General features: G+C 42.0%; 1 protein-coding gene across 1 annotated transcript in view; it reads left to right on the forward strand.

Annotated features, from left to right (window-relative positions):
• The window catches only part of PTPRS (protein tyrosine phosphatase receptor type S), a 600,332-nt gene that overhangs the window by 432,337 nt on the left and 148,316 nt on the right, over positions 1-19,679 (forward strand). The window contains exons 15-19 of the mRNA XM_073652674.1: positions 2,919-3,506; positions 4,059-4,156; positions 8,460-8,713; positions 16,217-16,307; positions 16,797-17,012. Coding sequence (XP_073508775.1) covers positions 2,919-3,506; positions 4,059-4,156; positions 8,460-8,713; positions 16,217-16,307; positions 16,797-17,012 — 1,247 coding nt within the window. The remainder of the gene's footprint in view (positions 1-2,918; positions 3,507-4,058; positions 4,157-8,459; positions 8,714-16,216; positions 16,308-16,796; positions 17,013-19,679) is intronic.

The raw sequence follows: 19,679 nt of genomic DNA on the forward strand, positions 1-19,679 counted from the left end.
CTCCGTGGTGCTGCTAGCTGATCCAGCCTATTGATCAACGGCTGTCAGTACTAGAGCAGAGCTTGCTTACTTATGAGGTCATACATTATTTATTGCACCAGCTGCATAAGGCTCCCATATTTATTCATTATTAGTATTGATCACCATCTAACTAATGTCCCTGACGCACTTTTCGCTGGAATACCTGCTTTTTCTAAGGGCAAGGTCGGCCCACTCTACAGGATATTTATACACCCTGTCATGACTGACAGGTGGGTCAACCAATCACATTGTATATTTTTCAAAAATACTTTTTTGGGGGATGTAGAAATAAATAATAGTCTTTTCTCAATCATATCCTCAGAATACCATGGCTTCCCATTTCTGAAAGTTTATGACAGAGGGTACATTCTAACAAATTTTGACCAGAATTCCAGTCCACATTATATTCAAATATAGAAACTCATGCTATCATAATCCATCCATTATTACTTCTTATGGGCAAGTTGTGCACCTACAAATATATAAAGTTATAAAATAGTGACTCCTAATGTGATCAGCTCCATGGCTTTCCATATATGAAATAAAATACCTGACCTATAATTTATAAGGGACAAGAGTCAGGTTTCTTCTGATTGATAATTTATTTTGGATCTCATCTAAAGTTATTGGATCACAGTCCTTTACACATTGACTTTAGCAACTGTGATCTTATATACATCCGTAATGGATGTACAGTACAGACCAAAAGTTTGGACACACCTTCTCATTTAAAGATTTTTCTGTATTTTCATGACTATGAAAATTGTACATTCACACTGAAGGCATCAAAACTATGAATTAACACATGTGGAATTATATACTTAACAAAAAAGTGTGAAACAACTGAAAATATGTCTTATATTCTAGGTTCTTCAAAGTAGCCACCTTTTGCTTTGATGACTGCTTTGCACACTCTTGGCATTCTCTTGATGAGCTTCAAGAGGTAGTCACCGGAAATGGTCTTCCAACAATCTTGAAGGAGTTCCCAGAGATGCTTAGCACTTGTTGGCCCTTTTGCCTTCACTCTGCGGTCCAGCTCACCCCAAACCATCTCGATTGGGTTCAGGTCTGGTGACCGTGGAGGCCAGGTCATCTGGCGTAGCACCCCATCACTCTCCTTCTTGGTCAAATAGCCCTTACACAGCCTGGAGGTGTGTTTGGGGTCATTGTCCTGTTGAAAAATAAATGATGGTCCAATTAAACGCAAACTGGATGGAATAGCATGCTGCTGCAAGATGCTGTGGTAGCCATGCTGGTTTAGTATGCCTTCAATTTTGAATAAATCCCCAACAGTGTCACCAGCAAAGCACCCCCACACTATCACACCTCCTCCTCCATGCTTCACGGTGGGAACCAGGCATGTAGAGTCCATCCGTTCACCTTTTCTGCGTCGCACAAAGACACGGTGGTTGGAACCAAAGATCTCAAATTTGGACTCATCAGACCAAAGCACAGATTTCCACTGGTCTAATGTCCATTCCTTGTGTTCTTTAGCCCAAACAAGTCTCTTCTGCTTGTTGCCTGTCTTTAGCAGTGGTTTCCTAGCAGCTATTTTACCATGAAGGCCGGCTGCACAAAGTCTCCTCTTAACAGTTGTTGTAGAGATGTGTCTGCTGCTAGAACTCTGTGTGGCATTGACCTGGTCTCTAATCTGAGCTGCTGTTAACCTGCGATTTCTGAGGCTGGTGACTCAGATAAACTTATCCTCAGAAGCAGAGGTGACTCTTGGTCTTCCTTTCCTGGGGCTGTCCTCATGTGAGCCAGTTTCTTTGTAGTGCTTGATGGTTTATGCAACTGCACTTGGGGACACTTTCAAAGTTTGCCCAATTTTTCGGACTGACTGACCTTCATTTCTTAAAGTAATGATGGCCACTCGTTTTTCTTTACTTAGCTGCTTTTTTCTTGCCATAATACAAATTCTAACAGTCTATTCAATAGGACTATCAGCTGTGTATCCACCTGCTTTCTGCACAACACAACTGATTGTCCCAACCCCATATATAAGGCAAGAAATCCCACTTATTAAACCTTACAGGGCACACCTGTGAAGTGAAAACCATTTCCGGTGACTACCTCTTGAAGCTCATCAAGGGAATGCCAAGAGTGTGCAAAGCAGTCATCAAAGCAAAAGAAGAACCTAGAATATAAGACATATTTTCAGTTGTTTCACACTTTTTTGTTAAGTATATAATTCCACATGTGTTAATTCATAGTTTTGATGCCTTCAGTGTGAATGTACAATTTTCAAAGTCATGAAAATACAGAAAAATCTTTAAATGAGAAGGTGTGTCCAAACTTTTGGTCTGTACTGTATGTGTATGAGGTATATTTTAATTATCAATTTTAATAATTTCCTAATTAAAGATTAATTTTAGACACACTCTTGTCCTTTCTTACTCCCTTTGAAATGTGATTGTCAACTTACAGTACCTGTTAATTTTTATTTAAACATTTTCAACATAATTTGATTTAAAAAAAAAAGAATGCAGAGCCTATTTCAGAACTATAAGATGTATTTTAAGAATAAAAGACACAGAATAGGAATATCAAAGCCACTTTAGAGCAGATTAACATGTATTGAATTATAAAAATGTAAAAATGATAATAGTTTATTTCTGCACCAGAGTATCTTTTAAGTTGTATGCCTTTTATTGTTGCTAGTGCTCCAAATTCAATACTTCTACCCATATGCCCTGGTAATTCACAAACCAGTACCAAATGGGCCATAAAGTTACATGCCCAGCACAGCACACAAATTTATTTGCCATTAGAGTTACCAAAATACAGACTAACAAACAGCAAAGTGTGTGTGAATATTTTGGAGCATGCATTCTCATTGGTAATCATTGTTTAAAAATATGTTGTGTATCCTATCAAAAATGTTCTTTCTCTTAAAGTTTCAGGAAAACCTGATCTTTCTGTCAATCAAATATCGGAGAGCAGCCTGCTAATACAATGGGAACCAGCAAGTGAGTCAGTTGGAGAAGTCTTAGGTTACCGCCTACAATTTGGGCGTATTGATGCTAAAGTTCTGTCAGTGCTAGAGTTTGGAGCTCAAGAAAAGAAATATACAGCCAACAACATCCATAAGGGTGCAAAGTACATCTTTAGAATGGCGGTCAAAAGCCGGGCGGGCTTTAGTGAGGAAGCATTACAAGAGTACATGATACCGGAGGAAGCGCCAAAAGGCTACCCTCAATTAACTGATGCTAGCAATATTACTTCAATGTCTATCCAGCTAAACTGGCTGCCTCCTGTTCTCGCTGAACAGAATGGTGTTATCACCAAGTATACATTATCCTATTGGGTTGCCAACTCTCCAGACAAAATGCTGGAAATGGACCTACAATCTTCCGAAAGCTCTTGCTTGCTGAGCAACCTGAAGCCTAACACTGTTTATGAAGTCAAAATACGTGCACACACCAGTAAAGGTCCTGGGCCTTACAGTCCAAGTGTCCAGTACCGCACTTTTCTTCTAAATCAAGGTAGGCCTTATCAGTCTTAATTTCTTGGCTTTAATTTTGGTTCTTGAAAGCAAGCAGGTAAACTACAGCATCCTTCAGAACAAGTGCAGTCTTGATAAGTGGCATGGTGCTCTTCCTTCCTTATTTTTTTCTTAATATGAGTGATTCTGAAAGTATTTTCAGGTAAGTGTTTCCCCTTACTCAAGTTTAGTTAAGACACTTCTCATGAGTTTCTGGGTTCACCAATGACTTCACAGGTGGGAAACTCCTTTGCATCCCCTTCCTTTCAGTGTGTGTATTGTAATATACCTGTTGCCATCTCTCATGCTTGGATATTCAGTCTTACCCCTTTTGTGGTTAACTGTCTTACAATGCCATTTCTGGTTTTGGAGTCATGAAGCAAAGTGTGGGCGCTTGTAATATTTTAATATTAAGTAAATGTGGTATTTAAAACACAGTTTATTTCCTTTATCAAAAAGTCCTCTGTCCTCTTGAAAGTGGTTCCTAAGCAGCTTGTTACTTCAGTAACTTAGAGTCCCGGCCCTCTCCTTTTCTCTTTTCACTATTTTTCAGTACTCCCCAAAAATTTTAAGGTCAAAATGGTTACGAAGACTTCAGTTCTATTGAGCTGGGAATTCCCTGAAAATTACAACTCTGTGACACCTTACAAGGTAAAAGTGAAAATAAATTGTTTTGTATTGCAATATTTTTGTCCGTTAATATGTATGTATTGCAACTTTATAATGTCTTATTAAATTTTGGCTATTTCTTTTTAGTCTTTATTCTATTGTTTAGTAGAGCAATGTCTCAAAGCGAATCTGTCACCAGGTTTATGCTGCAAGTGTTACAGAGACTTTGCGTCACTTACTGTTCATTATGGAGTAGTTTTCATAAAATCAGTTCATCAGGTGCAGCGCGAGCCAAGTGCTGTGAGCTCAGGTGTCTTCTCAAGGATGTGTGTGACCTTAGAAGTGTGCAATTCATGAGCTGCCTACATCCACTCGCTGCTAATTGAGTAGTTTCTCCCAGTGCTCAACATGAAAACTGTGTTACGCTCACTCATCACCTGATAACCTTTGATTCCTGATAACTACGCCATATAAATAGTGTGTAAGTGACACACCACTGAAATCAGGTTGTCTGTCACTGCTTTCTGTACCGCTAAGAAACCTAGAGACAGCTTCTCTTTAATAGGGTTGTAAAAAATATCTTTAGATGTGTAATAAATCTAAAAAATGTAAGCTTACAAAGAAGCATTAACATATAATAAAACAACCCGATAGAATAGTTCCTTACATGACGCAGATGTTGCTGCCGCTCTATATAACACCATAACAGCTGCAGCTCTCAATTCAGTTGCCCCTCTCACACATACCAAAGCTCGCACAATCAACAGGCAACCCTGGCATACCAGCATACCAAAGAGCTGCGACATGCCTCCAGGGTTGCTGAGCGTAGATGGAAAAGGTCCCACTCCAATGAGCACTTCATCGCATTCAAACAGTCCCTCATTACCTTCAAGTTCACACTCACTGCTGCCAAACAAACATACTTCTCATCTCCCATATCCTCCCTGTCTCACAACCCTAAACAATTATTCAACACCTTCAATTCTCTCCTACGTCCCCCAGCGCCTCCCCCCTCTCCTCTCATCTCACCTGAAGACTTTGCCTCATTCTTCAAGCAGAAGATTGACATCATCAGACAAAGCTTTTGCCTAAAGTCCCCCCAGCCCCCTCCTCACTCAATCCTCCTCCTCCAAAACCAGCTTATCCACCATTACGGAAGACCAATTTTCCTCTTTACTCTCCAAATCACACCTCACCACCTGTGAACTTGACCCAATCCCTTCCCATCTCATCCCCAACCTTACCACAGTCTTCATCCCAACCCTTGCCCACCTTTTCAACCTGTCCCTAACAACTGGTGTCTTCCCTTCATGCTGCAAACATGCCTCGATCACACCCATCCTGAAAAAGCCCTCCCTTGACCCATCCTCTCTGACTAGCTATCGCCCCATATCACTTCTCCCTTACGCCTCAAAACTACTGGAACAAAACGTCAATTCTGAACTGTCTTCCCAGCTCTCTATCTGCTCTCTTTGACCGCCTCCAATATGGCCACCAACCACACCATTCTACTGAGTCTGCCCTGACTAAAGTCACCAACGACCTGCTAACCACCAAATCCAAGCAACACTACTCTGTCCTCCTCCTCCTAGACCTGTCATATGCCTTTGACACAGTGGACCATTCCCTCTTACTACAGATTCTCTCATATCTTGGCATCAAAGACTTGGCCCTATCTTGGATCTCCTCATACTTATCAGACAGGACATTCAGTGTCTCCCACTCACACATCACCTCCTCATCTTGCCCCCTATCTGTCGGTGTCCCCCAAGGTTCAGTCCTAGCTCTTCTCCATCTACACCTTTGGCCTAGGACAACTCATAGAGTCTCATGGCTTTCAGTACCACCTCTATGCGGACGACACACAGATCTACCTCTCTGGATCCAATATCTCCTCCCTACTAACCAAAATCCCACAATGTCTGTCCGCTATCTCATCCTTCTTCTCTGACAGATTTCTAAAACTTAACATGGATAAAACAGAATTCATTGTCTTTCCACCATCTCATTCACCCCCCCCCACCTGACCTATCTATCAACATCTTTGGCTGTCCACTCTCCCCAGTCCCTTAAGCTCGCTGCCTTGGGGTAACCTTGGACTCTGATCTCTCCTTCAAACCACATATCCAAGCTCTTTCTACTTCCTGCCGACTCCAACTCAAAAATATCTCCCGGATCCGCACATTCCTCAACCACAAAACGGCAAAAACAATAGTGCACGCCCTCATCTTCTGTTTCGACTATTGCAACCTCCTGCTCTGTGGCCTCACCTCCAACACTCTCCCACCCCTCAAATCTATCCTAAACTCTGCTGCCAACTAATCCACCTGTCCCCACGCTATTCCCCGGCCTCTCCCCTCTGTCAATCCCTTCACTGGCTCCCCGTTGCCCAGAGAATCCAGTTCAAAACCCTAACCCTGGCATACAAAGCCATCCACAACCTGTCTCCTCCTTATATCGCTGACCTAGTCTCCCGGTACATACCCTCACGCAACCTCCGATCCTCACAAGATCTCCTTCTCTATTCCCCTCTTATCTCCTCTTCCCACAATCACATACAACATACAAGATTTCTCCCGTGCATCTCCCCCCTACTCTGGAACTCTCTACCCCAACACATCAGACTCTCGCCTACCATGGAAACCTTCAAAAGGAACCTGAAGACTCACCTCTTCCGACAAGCCTTCAACCTGTAGTAACCATTGCTCCACCATACTGCTGCATGACCAGCTCTACCCTCACCTACTGTATCCTCACCTATCCCTTGTAGATTGTGAGCCCTCGCGGGCAGGGTCCTCGCTCCTCCTGTACCAGTAGTCGTCTTGTTTTGTTAAAGATCTTTGTAATAGTTCATGTATGTATGCCCGTTTTTCACATGTAAAGCGCCATGGAATAAATGGCTCTATAATAATTAATAATAATAAAATTAGCTGAGTCTTAGGCTGTGTGCCCACTGTGTTTTTTAAGAGTTTCTGCAGCGGCATTTCCGCTGCAGAAACGCTTAAAAAATGCTTGGTAGAAGGTCTGCCATATTCCCCAATGATAATCCGCATGTGCTGTGCACATGCTGTGGAAATTTCCGCTGCGGATTATCATTGCAGAAAAATCCGCAGCACTACCAATTATTTTGCGGAAGCGCAGCATTTTTGCCGCCCTTGACTTGCATTGGAACGCATGGATTTCGCATCACTGCATCTGTACATGCGAAATCCATGTGTTTCAATGTGTGCATGGTACCTGGGTCTGGAGAAAAGGAGACTCTCCTCCAGACCCGGGTAGCATAGTACCTGTAAAAAAAATAATAAAATAAATATTATACTTACCTTCTGATGGCCCCCGGTGTCCTTGTCCTGGCTTGCCGGCAGCTCGCGGTAGACTAAAAGGACCTGCGGTGACGTCATTTAGTCATGTGACGTCGACGGTCGCGTGACCCATCACATGACTAAATGACGTCATGGCAGGTCATTTTAGTCTGCGCGAGCTGCCGGCATGCCAGGACAAGGACACCTAGGACCTTCAGAAGTCAAGTATAATATTTACTTTTTACCATTCTCTGGGGTCACACTATATAGATTCATGCCGGTTGCATGGATTTATATAGTGTGAACAAGTTGTCAAGCACTTTCCAAGTGATGCTAAAATCGATTGGAAAAGCGCTTGATAACCCACATGCGGAAATGCATGTGAAGAACGCTTGACAAACTCTTCTACATGGCGGGAAAACATGTACAATCCGCATGTGTTTTTTCTGCCAGGGAGATGCAGAAACGCTCAGGAAAAATCCAGAGCATTTCTGCATTGTGTGCACATAGCCTTAGGCTCAGGGTAGGAACTATCAGCAATGTTAGCCATGGAATATATTTGAGTAACGTAAAGGATTATGTGCGTCCTTAGATAAGGATTTTGCTTGTCAATATAATTACATCAATTCTAAAAGATATTATAACAATAGAGAAAAAAAAACCTAAGCGGGCAGAAAGTGTTAGGAATTAGGGGAAAAAGAATAAAATGAAAAGGGGGTGGGATGGGAGGGGCTAAAGGAAGGGAACAAGAGGGTTAGTATACAAAGATCTCTTCAAAGGGCATCATCAGAAGTCTTTCACCAGTTAACAACTTCTATCAGTAAGATAACAGTATTCTGTGGAGTATGTGTTTTTATTTCACAGCTAAGCATGTTTTTTAAGTGAGCAACCGCTTTCAGCTAATCTATTAAACTCTCAGATAGAACTGATAGAATTCAGGCAATTGGGCATATATTCATTTCATACTAAGCTCATATTAACCATTTGAATAAAAGAGTTTTTATTACTCTTTCTAATTAATGCTATGTCTGTCTTTCCCTAAGATCCAATATAACATGCAGACAGTGGAAGTTGATGGAAGGACTACAAAGAAATTAATTACCAACCTGAAACCGAAGACCTATTACAATTTTATTCTTACAAGTCGTGGATACACTATGAGTGGCCTTCAGCAAAATGTTGCTGTTTACACTGCACCTAACATGTTGGGTATGAAACCTTTAATAAATTGGAAGACAGATTCAGATGGTCGCATAACAATAAGTTTGCCAAATGCTGGGACTACAGAGTCAGTCAGGTAAACATTTCGATAATTATTTTGACACTTGACAGAATTGAAACTTTTGTTATAATGTAATTGGATGAAATTTGATAAATAAAAAAAACTAGTTAACAGTACTGAATAAAAGTACATACATTGTTGAGGTTTCTGTATATATATACAGTACAGACCAAAAGTTTGGACACACCTTCTCATTTAAAGCTTTTTCTGTATATTCATGACTATGAAAATTGTACATTCACACTGAAGGCATCAAAACTATGAATTAACACATGAGGAATTATATACTTAACAAAAACGTGTGAAACAACTGAAAATATGTCTTATATTCTAGGTTCTTCAAAGTAGCCACCTTTTGCTTTGATGACTGCTTTGCACACTCTTGGCATTCTCTTGATGAGCTTCAAGAGGTAGTCACCGGAAATGGTTTTCACTTCACAGGTGTGCCCTGTCAGGTTTAATAAGTGGGATTTCTTGCCTTATAAATGGGGTTGGGACCATCAGTTGTGTTGTGCAGAAGTCTGGTGGATACACAGCTGATAGTCCTACTGAATAGACTGTTAGAATTTTGTATTATGGCAAGAAAAAAGTTGGACCATCATTTATTTTTCAACAGGACAGTGACCCCAAACACACCTCCAGGCTGTGTAAGGGCTATTTGACCAAGAAGGAGAGTGATGGGGTGCTACGCTAGATGACCTGGCCTCCACAGTCACCAGACCTGAACCCAATCGAGATGGTTTGGGGTGAGCTGGACCGCAGAGTGAAGGCAAAAGGGCCAACAAGTGCTAAGCATCTCTGGGAACTCCTTCAAGACTGTTGGAAGACCATTTCCGGTGACTACCTCTTGAAGCTCATCAAGAGAATGCCAAGAGTGTGCAAAGCAGTCATCAAAGCAAAAGGTGGCTACTTTGAAGAACCTAGAATATAAGACATATTTTCAGTTATTTCACACTTTTTTGCTAAGTATATAATTCCACATGTGTTAATTCATAGCTTTGATGCCTTCAGTGTGAATGTACAATTTTCATATTCATGAAAATACAGAAAAATCTTTAAATGAGATGGTGTGTCCAAACTTTTGGACTGTACTGTATACTTAAGTAGATACAGTACAATGGCATGTCAATCAATTTATATATATTGTATTTGGTGTAAATACACTATATGTAAGGACAAAAGTATTGGGACACCTACACATGACACCTACAGCAGCTAAATCCATAGGCATTAATATGGAGTTGGTCACCAATTTGCAGCTAAAAGAAGTTACACAGTTCTGGAAGGCTTTCTACAAGATTTTGGAGGTGTCCGTGGGATTTTTTCGCCCATTCACCCAGAAGAGCATTTGTGATGTCAGACACTGATGTTTGATGAAAAGGCCTGACTCAGAATCTCAAGGCTCTGTGCGGCCAGTTAAGGTCTTTTACACCAAGCTCAACTAACCATACCTTTATGGACCTTACTTTGTGGCCTGACTCAGAATTTCAGGGCTCTGTGAAGGCCTTATACGCCAAGCTCACCTAACCATACCTTTATGGACCTTGCTTTGTCTCCTGCCTTGGAATTGCAGGGCTCTGTGCAATCAGTGAAGACCTTACACACCAAGCTCACCTAACCATACCTTTTATGGACCTTGCTCTGTAGCCTGGCTCAGAATCTCGGGGCTCTTTTCGGCCACTGAAGATCTTCCACACCAAGCTCACCTAACCATACCTTTTATGGACCTTGCTCTGTAGCCTGGCTCAGAATCTCGGGGCTCTTTTCGGCCACTGAAGATCTTCCACACCAAGCTCACCTAACCATACCTTTTATGGACCTTGCTCTGTAGCCTGGCTCAGAATCTTGGGGCTCTTTTCGGCCAGTGAAGATCTTCCACACCAAGCTCACCTAACCATACCTTTACGGACCTTGTTTTGTGGATGGTGGCACAGAGTAGCTGGAACAGAAAAGAGCCTTCCCAAACTGTTCCCATAAAGTTGGAAGCATACATCTGTCAAAAATATTTTGAAGAATTAAGATTTCCCTTCACTGAAAATAAGGGGTCTCTGCCAACCTCTGAAAAATAGCTCCAGTGTTATCCCACCTCCAAAAAAATGTACAGTAGGCAGTTCAGTCAGGCGAATAACGATCTCCTGACATTTGCAATCCCAAATATATCCATCAGATAGAAAAGCATGAGTCTTCCCACCACAGAATATATTTCCTTTGCTCCAGAGAATAGTGGTGGGCTTTACACCATCTGACATTTGGCATTGTGCTTGGTAATGTAAGGCTTGCATGCAGCTGCTCGGCCATGTCATGAAACGCCTGGTGCAAAGTTTTTGTGCTGATGTGAATGTCAGAGGTTTAGAACAATGGTCTGCCACTTAAGGCCCCGTCACACTAAGCGATGCAGCAGCGATCCCGACAACGATAAGACCTGTCAGGGATCGTTGCTGCATCGCTAATACATCGCTGGTGAGCTGTCAAACAGGCAGGCTCACCAGCGATCAGGGGAGCAGCGATATCGTGGAAAGAATCGTTCCACGATGTCCTGCTCCCGTTACCAGCCTGCTGCTTAAGCAGGAGCAGGCTGGTAACTATGGTAAACATCGGGTTACTAAGTGCGCGTGTGCCCCTAGTAACCCGCTGTTTACCATGGATACCACTCTGCTACTGTGCGCGGGAGGTTACCGTTCACCTTAGCAGAGTCGTATCCATGATAAACATCGGGTTACTAGGGGCATACGCGCACTTAGTAACCCGATGTTTATCATGGATACGACTCTGCTAAGGTGAACGGTAACCTCCCGCGCACCGTAGCAGAGTGGTATCCATGGTAAACAGCGGGTTACTAAGTGCGCGCGTGCCCCTAGTAACCCGATGTTTACCATAGTTACGAGCCTGATCGCTGCTCCTGCTGGTCACACACAGCGATGTGTGCTGACCAGCGGGAGAGCAACGACCAAAAAATGGTCCAGGACACTTTGCAGCGATCAGCGACCTCACAGCAGGGGCCTGATCGTTGCAAAGTGTCACACATAGCGACATCGCTGGTGAGGTCGCTGGTGAGTCACCAAAACCGTGACACAGCAGCGATCTCGCTAGCGATCTCGCTATGTGAGACGGGGGCTTTAATGACTGAGTTAAAATGGTTCCTAGATGCTTTCTCTTTTTAATGATACCACTCAGTTGGTGTAATGGTGGCACAGGCATCCTATTACAGTACCACACTCAAAATTTTGTGAAGCCCAGCTTATGTGCTCCCTAATCAAAAATAGTAATGTTTAAAAAAATCATAGATTTAATATGGGTTCATAATTGGCTGAACCAGTAACATATAAAAATATTTAATCCCATATGGTAAGCGCTGAAATAGAAAAAGATAAAAAGCTTTTTGGTAATTACAATTTCCACAAAACATACAATAAAAAGCGATTACATCGTATTCACCCCAAAATAATGTCAATGAAAACGCCAGCTCCGTAAGAAAAAACAAATACTCTCACAGTTCCAATGACAGAAAATTTTTAAAAAGTTGAGTCTCAGAAAATGGCGACACAAACCACAGTTGTTTCATAAAGTCTTGAAATTTTGTAATCACAAAAATCTCAAAAAAAACTACTTAACTTTGGCGCCGCCTTAATTTTACTGACCTGGAAACTTAGGTTGCCGAATAATTTTAACCACACAATGAATAACATAAAAGCAAAATGCAAAAAACAATGTCAGAATTGCATTTTTTTTAACCATTTCACATACAATTTTGTTTTCCTGTTTTTCAATACATAATCTGGTAAATTGAATGGTATCATTCAGAACTCCCAATTTGTCTCTCACAAAGGGTTGTTAACCCCTTCCCATCCTTGGACATATCCCATATGTCATGGAAGAGAATAATTTCCTGACCTTGGATGAATTTTGCGCACACAGACTCTGTGCGAGGGCAAGTGCCGCTGGGTGTTCAGCTAACATCATAGCCAACACCTGTCTCTCACTGCCAGGAGCAGTGTCTGCACTGCTCCTGGCACTTTAACCCCCTAAAGGCATACTCAGGAGATATTGCACAGCAAATTGTACTGTGCATTTTCTCCCTTGCGAAAATTAAATATTTGGGGCTAAAAAAATATTTTTTGTTGTGAAAAATTTGATTTTTTTTTTTTATTTTCACCGCTATAGGTTATAAACTTCTGTGAAGCACCTGGGGGTTCAAGGTGCTCACCACACATCTAGATAAGTTCCTTGAGGGGTCTAGTTTCCAAAATGGGGTCACTTGTGGAGGATGTTTCCACCGTTGAGGCACATCAGGGGCTCTCCAAATTTGACATGGCTTCCGCTCTCGATTACAGCCATTTTTGCATTCAAAAAGTCAAACGGTGTTGCTTCCCTTCGAAGCCCTGCTGTGCGCCCAAACAGTAGTTTTCCCCCACAAATGGGGTATCTTCGTACTCAGGAGAAATTGCACAAAAAAGTTTGGGGTCCATTTTCTCCTGTTATCCTTGTGAAAATAAAAAAAAATGGGGCTAAAGTAATATTTTTATGAAGAAGAAAAAAAAAGTAAAATGTTCATTTTTTCCTTCCACATTGCATTCACTTCTGTGAAGCACCTGAAGAATTAATAAACCTCTTGAGTGTGGTTTTTAGGACTTTGAGGGGTGCAGTTTTTAGAATGTTGTCACTTTTGGATATTTTCTGTCATAGTGGCCCCTCAAAGTCACTTCAAATGTGATGTGGTCCCTAAAAAAAGGTTTTGTAAATTTTGTTGGAAAAATTAAAAGTCACTGATCAACTTTTAACCCTTCTAACTTCCTGATAAAAGTCATATCGAACATATATAACCACTATCATGAAGTATAATATGTCACGAGAAAACCTGTCCTGTCGATACAATGGCTGCTTCTGGAGAAGCACATGACCAGATGATCAGCCTTGGCCAATTGAAAACCTCACATGAGAAAGCTGCTTTTCTATTGGAGGAGGCTAATGGAAAGGTCTGATCACAGAGGGTTCAGAAGGCAAACGGTGCAAAACTTGTCCTGAAACCTATATGCAAAAATGATTTTTAGCCCCAATTGCATGCGATTAAGTGAGAAAAAATTGTCCACAAAGGTGGATAACCCGTTTTAAAGGGTTGACAAATGTAGGCAGACTGAATGGCTAATTGCTTGATTTTATACACCTCTGGCAATTGGCCTGCATTAAAAACCTAAATTTAGCGGTGTGTCTCAAAACTTTTTTCTTTATGGTATATGTAATGTCTGGTTTCTCCATATGTATATGCTTGGGCTAAGTGCCCACGATGCAGAAAGGCTGCATATTTTTTCCGCATCTCCCTGGCAGGAAAAACGCATGCGTTTTTTACATGCGGTTTTCCCGCCAGGTAGAAGCGTTTGTCAAGCGTTTTTGCATGCATTTCCGCATGCGGGTTATCAAGCGCTTTTCCAATCGATTTTAGCATCACTTGGAAAAGTGCTTGACAACTTGTTCACACTATATAAATCCATGCAAACGGCATGGATTTATATAGTGTGACCAAGTAATAGTTAAAAAAGAAGAATAACAATGGTAAAAAATAAAGATTATACTTGCCTTCCGACGTCGGCGGTCACGTGACCTGTCACATGACTAAATTACGTCATGGCAGGTCCTTCACACCACCGCGACCCATACAACAGACCAGACAGAGGGGAGAAAATACCGGGGGCCATCGGAAGGTAAGTATAATCTTTATTTTTTATTTTAAATTCTTTTTTTAACAGGTTCTATGGTACCAGAGTCTGGAGGAGAGTCTCCTCTTCTCCAAACCCAGGTACCATCCGCACATTGAACCGTGTGATATCTGCTTGTGCAAATGTGTTCATACTCATATTATGCGATTCAATGCAAGTCAATGGCGGCAATTACGCTGCGTATTTTTCCTCAATGATAATCCGCAGCATGTGCACAGCACATGCGGATCATCATTGGGGACCATGGGGCACGGATTACCAAGCGTTTTTTAAGCACTTTCGCTGCGGAAATTCCGCAGCAAAAACGCTTGAAAAACGTATAGTGGGCACACAGCCTTACACTGTATGGTAAAGCCTTCCCAATTTGAGTTTCGGTGCACACAAATAAATAACACCAAGCACACATCTATTGTAAGTTATCTGTGCATAGACAATTTTGTACAAAGACTTTGTAGACAATTATGTGCTCCAGTAATGTGATTTAAAGGGGTTGTCCACTACTTTTGCATTGATCGGCGAGGGTGCCGCGTTCGGGACCCCGGCTGATCATACATTGATGCCCTATCCTATGGATAGGGCATCATTGTAAAAGTAGTGGACAACTTCTTTAAGGGTTAAATTTATTAACAGACTTACACCAGTTTTCTTGCATAAAAAATTAGCTGTAGTAGGTGCATAGTTCATTTTATGGCTTTAGGACAGCCTAAAGCTATATTCACACAGAGCTCTTCTGAGTTTTTTTCTTTAAATGGGTCCAATTCAGAACTATTTCCGATTAATTTCTATCGTAAAACCACTTTGTTGTTTATATAAGCATTTTTCATATGTTATGAGTGTCTTTTCCTGAAGTGGTAGTAAAAAAGCCTGTTAAAAGTGCATGTCTGTTCTTTGATGTGGGTCCTGATGGAACCTGCTCCAACTAGCCAATTTCCAATCAAAAGGCTGGAAAAAAACTATTCCAAAACTCTTAAAGGGGTTGTCCACTATTTGACAACCCCTTCTCATTCCTCTTGTTTGGCCCCATTAAAAAAACACCTGTATTAGCCTCCATTGCTGACGCCGTTTCAGCGGTGTCTGTGCTCACATTCCCGGTGCTCCCATGCGGTTGTTACATCACACGAGCCCTGCTCTCATTCAGCGCTGTTGTCACTGTCCCCACTTTCGGACGTATTGAACGTCAACAGGTAGTCAAGAGCTACGGCTGCCCTCTGACTTCCTTTTGAAGTTCGATTTGTCTGAAAGCGGGCACAGTGACACTAGCGCTGATTGAGCGCAGGGCTCATGTGATGTAACAACCGCATGGGAGCACTGGGAATGTGAGTACCGACACCGCTGGAACAGTGCCGGCAAGGTAAGCGAGTATAGATGCTTTTATTTTAACGGAGCCAAACATGAGGAATGTGATGGGGTTGTCCGAGTAGTGGACAACCCCTTTAAAAACACCTCTTCAAACCTGCTTTGTGAAACCTATGATGGTTAAGGGCCATGTTGGAAATTTTGAATTGAGACTCACAAGCTTCAAGTTACGCCACTGTCCCTCTCCATTGAAGTTGTAGGAGGTTTTTTTTTTGCACCAAAAATAGTCGTGTTTTTCCCACATGGATTCCTTGTTTCTGAATCTCTAAATGACAATGAATGAGTAAATATCTCTGTGTGCTGCTTAAAATATACTATGAAATAATGCAAATAAATATTAGAACTTATTTCAGCTGCAAATTAAAGGTAGTTTTATATTTTCCAAAACTGTTGATTGAAGTTGTTTTTAGCTCTCAAAGGCATACTACAGGTAATCTTTTCGATTTTGTAGGAGTTACTATATTGTGGTAGTGCCTCTGAAGAAATCACGTGGACAGTTTCTTAATCCATGGGGAAGTCCAGAAGAAATGGATTTAGAAGAGGTGAGTGAAGCGATTTCTACCAGATGCACAGCCGCCAGCTGTTGTACTGTTTTGTAAGCAGCTTATGTAGAGATGGCAAAGTAGAAAAGGTTGCTCTCATCTACAGACTAAGAAAGATAAAGTAGCTCTATGAGCAAATGGAATATTATGTTAACCACAAAAGATAAGTCCACATGCCCTTTGAGGTATGTAGACACCTGGTGAAATATTTTCAGATGCACTCAGTATATCCAATAAATCTGGATTGTCCTGGTATAAAATGGACTGCTGTAATTATGCAGTGACATCTCCCTATGCCAACCCTCATATATGAAAATTAGTATATTAGAATTTAGCTTTATATAAATGTATACCATTAAGGGTGGTAAGGGTCACACATCCCTCACTGATTTAGGGTCAAGTCAATAGAAATCTTCCATAGTTAAGAAGGGTTGCCCCGTTCTCACAAAAAGATTCTGCTCTCTCTGTAACTGTTCATTTGTGTTACAGCTAGTTCACAGTATTACCAAGTTGCATCGTCGAAGTTTGCGTCATCTAAGACATGTGGAGTTCCCCAAGCCATACATTGCTGCACGCTTCCAGTCTCTGCCTCATGAGTTTACGCTTGGTGACCAGAAAATTCATGAAGGATTTGAAAACAAAGCTCTTGAGTTTGGGCAAAGATATGTTTTCTTTATATTGGCCATGTTGGAAGGTGCAGAAGCAGTAAGTAGTATTTTTGTTGTTGTTTTATTTTTAAAAAAAGGCATAGATGTACATAACAAACTTTTCTTACCTTACTGTTTTTAGATATAAACCCTTTTGGTATTGTCGGTTTACAGAGGAACTTTTTCCTGTTTCTTTTTTTTTTCATACAGTACATAAATTAAAATTGAGTTTCAAGTATAACAGATAACCTGTGCAATTGCACTATTTATGAGCTGTGCCACCTAAAGAACCACTGTCCATATTGTAACTGATCACCAGGACTTTCATATGTGGGAATATTGGTGCTTAGGCGGTCACTAGTGCAGCTGTAAGTAGGATAAGATGCTTAGAGTGTGCAGTATATATTTTGGAAATAAAAGTAGTTTGATCATGGAAGAACAAAAAATCCTGTCGTTCTCTCATATTTGAACTGACCGTTGATCCTTGAAGGATTATTCTAATGTTAGTACTTGGAGGCACAGTTCACTGTGGGTGCTGTCCGTTTTCCCTGGAGAACCTCCCTCCCTAAATCTGAAGCCATTGCTGTGATGATAGGTTTTGTATGTCACTCAGCTTTCCCATGCTTTGATTTTCCCTACCTCTGCTGCTTGCATCCACTTAGTATGTTTTTCAACTAATCACTGCTCTACCCCCACTTTCATTTATGACCTCCTTGTTCACTCTGTCTTTGAATATCCTGCATCTGACTCAATCCTAATGATCAGATAAAGATGAGCATATGCTACTTGCCTATGTTTCACAGCTGAATGCATTTCTTAGCAAATATATTGTGAACAATACGTCTGCAAGATGTCAGTCTGTCTGTGCACCATACCAGTGCAGCATATAAGTGTGTAGCTATGAAATGCACCAGAATTGAACCAGAAGGGAGCTGAAGGTAACTGGATACATAGTCACAGTAAACAATGTTTCTGTTTTCACTCTCATTCCTATAGTCCTTCACTTCCTACTAACCTCCCCTAAGCCCTTCACTTAGTAATGAACTGGTTATCTCTCCCTCCATCCTCCCCCTCCATCTCACCTCCTTTTCAAAACTGTTCCTCAACATACAATCCTGTGTCTCCAAACGCAGACAGCCACCTCATGTCTTCCCGGCTTCCACCTATTAATACTTTCTCTGCTCCTCCTCACTGCCAGCATAGCTCCCAAAATCTTGGTCCCCCTCAGCACATTCTCCACAATCACTTCTACTTCTCATCCACGATCTATCACACATTTCCGCAACCTCTCTAACCTTATACCCATCTGCCCCCAACCCCCACTTCACCTGTCCCTCTAACAGGAGCCCTAAGGAACACTCGCTCTGTCCGCAACAAACTTTCCTACATCCATGATCTTTTCATTACTGACACACTTGCCTTCCTCGGCATCACCGAAACCTGGCTCACTCCCTCTGACACAGCCTCACCAGCTGCACTTTCTTATTATGGATTCTATCTTTCTCACACGCCCGCCCCAGCAGCAAGCAAGATGGAGGAGTTGGTTTTCTCCTGTCAGATAACTGCTCCTTCACTCAAATTCCACTGCCGCCCTCCGTTACTCTCCCTTCTTTTGAAGTACACTCTGTGCGCATCTACTCCCCCACCAACTGGCTGTCATTTTTGGCCCCCCAGGGTCAGCCACCACCTTCTTTGACCACTTCGCCACCTGGCTACTTCATTTCCTTTCCGCCGACATCTCCACTATCATCATGGGTGACTTCAGCATCCCCATTGACACTTCCCGCTCAGCTGTTTCTAAGCTTCTATCTCTCACTTCCTCCTTCTGCAGCCACTCACAAAGAGGGCCACACACTGGACCTCATCTTCACCCGCCTATGTTCCTTATCTAACCTCTCTAATTCACCTCTCCCTCTATCCGATCACAACCTACTTACATTCTCTTTCCTCTCTTCTCCAGATGCACAATCCCCACTCCACAAACTTGCACACCCTCACAGAAATATTAAATACCTTGATCTACACTCACTCTCTGAATCGCTTCTCCCCCTTGCAAACATAAGTTCCTTACACAATGCAGATGCTGCTGACACCCTATATAACAACACAACAACTGCAGCTCTCGCATTGGTTTCCCCCCTCACACATAACACATACCAAAGCTCGCACAATCAACAGGAAACCCTAACACACCAACCTGACTAAAGAACTGATGCAGTTTCCAGGGTTGCTGAGCGGAGATGGAAAAGATCCCACTCCAGTGAGCACTTCATCACATTCAAACAGTCCCTCACTACTCTCAAGTCCACACTCACTGCAGCAAAACAAACTTACTTTAAATCTCTCTCATCCTCCCTGTCTCTCGGCCCTAAACAACTATTCAACACCTTCAATTCTCTCCTCATCTCGACCCCTATCTGTTGGTGTCCCTAAAAGGCTCAGTTCTAGGGCCCCTGCTCTTCTCCATTTCCACCTTCAGCTTGGTACAGCTCTTACAGTCCCCTGGCTTTCAGTATCACCTCTATGCTGATGACAACCGGATCTACCTCTCTGGACCTGATATCACCTCCTTACCAATCAGAATCCCACAATGTCTGTCCGCTATATCATCCTTCTTCTCTGCTAGATTTATAGAACTTAACATGGACAAAGCAGAATTCATCATCTTTCCCCCATCTCACTCAACTGCCCCAATGGACCTATCCATTAAAGTAAATGGTTGCTC

The sequence above is a fragment of the Phyllobates terribilis genome, unplaced genomic scaffold (genome assembly GCF_046119375.1).
Source record: "Phyllobates terribilis strain yellow unplaced genomic scaffold, ASM4611937v1 Scaffold_1__5_contigs__length_1240528914, whole genome shotgun sequence".
Classification (NCBI taxonomy): domain Eukaryota; kingdom Metazoa; phylum Chordata; class Amphibia; order Anura; family Dendrobatidae; genus Phyllobates; species Phyllobates terribilis.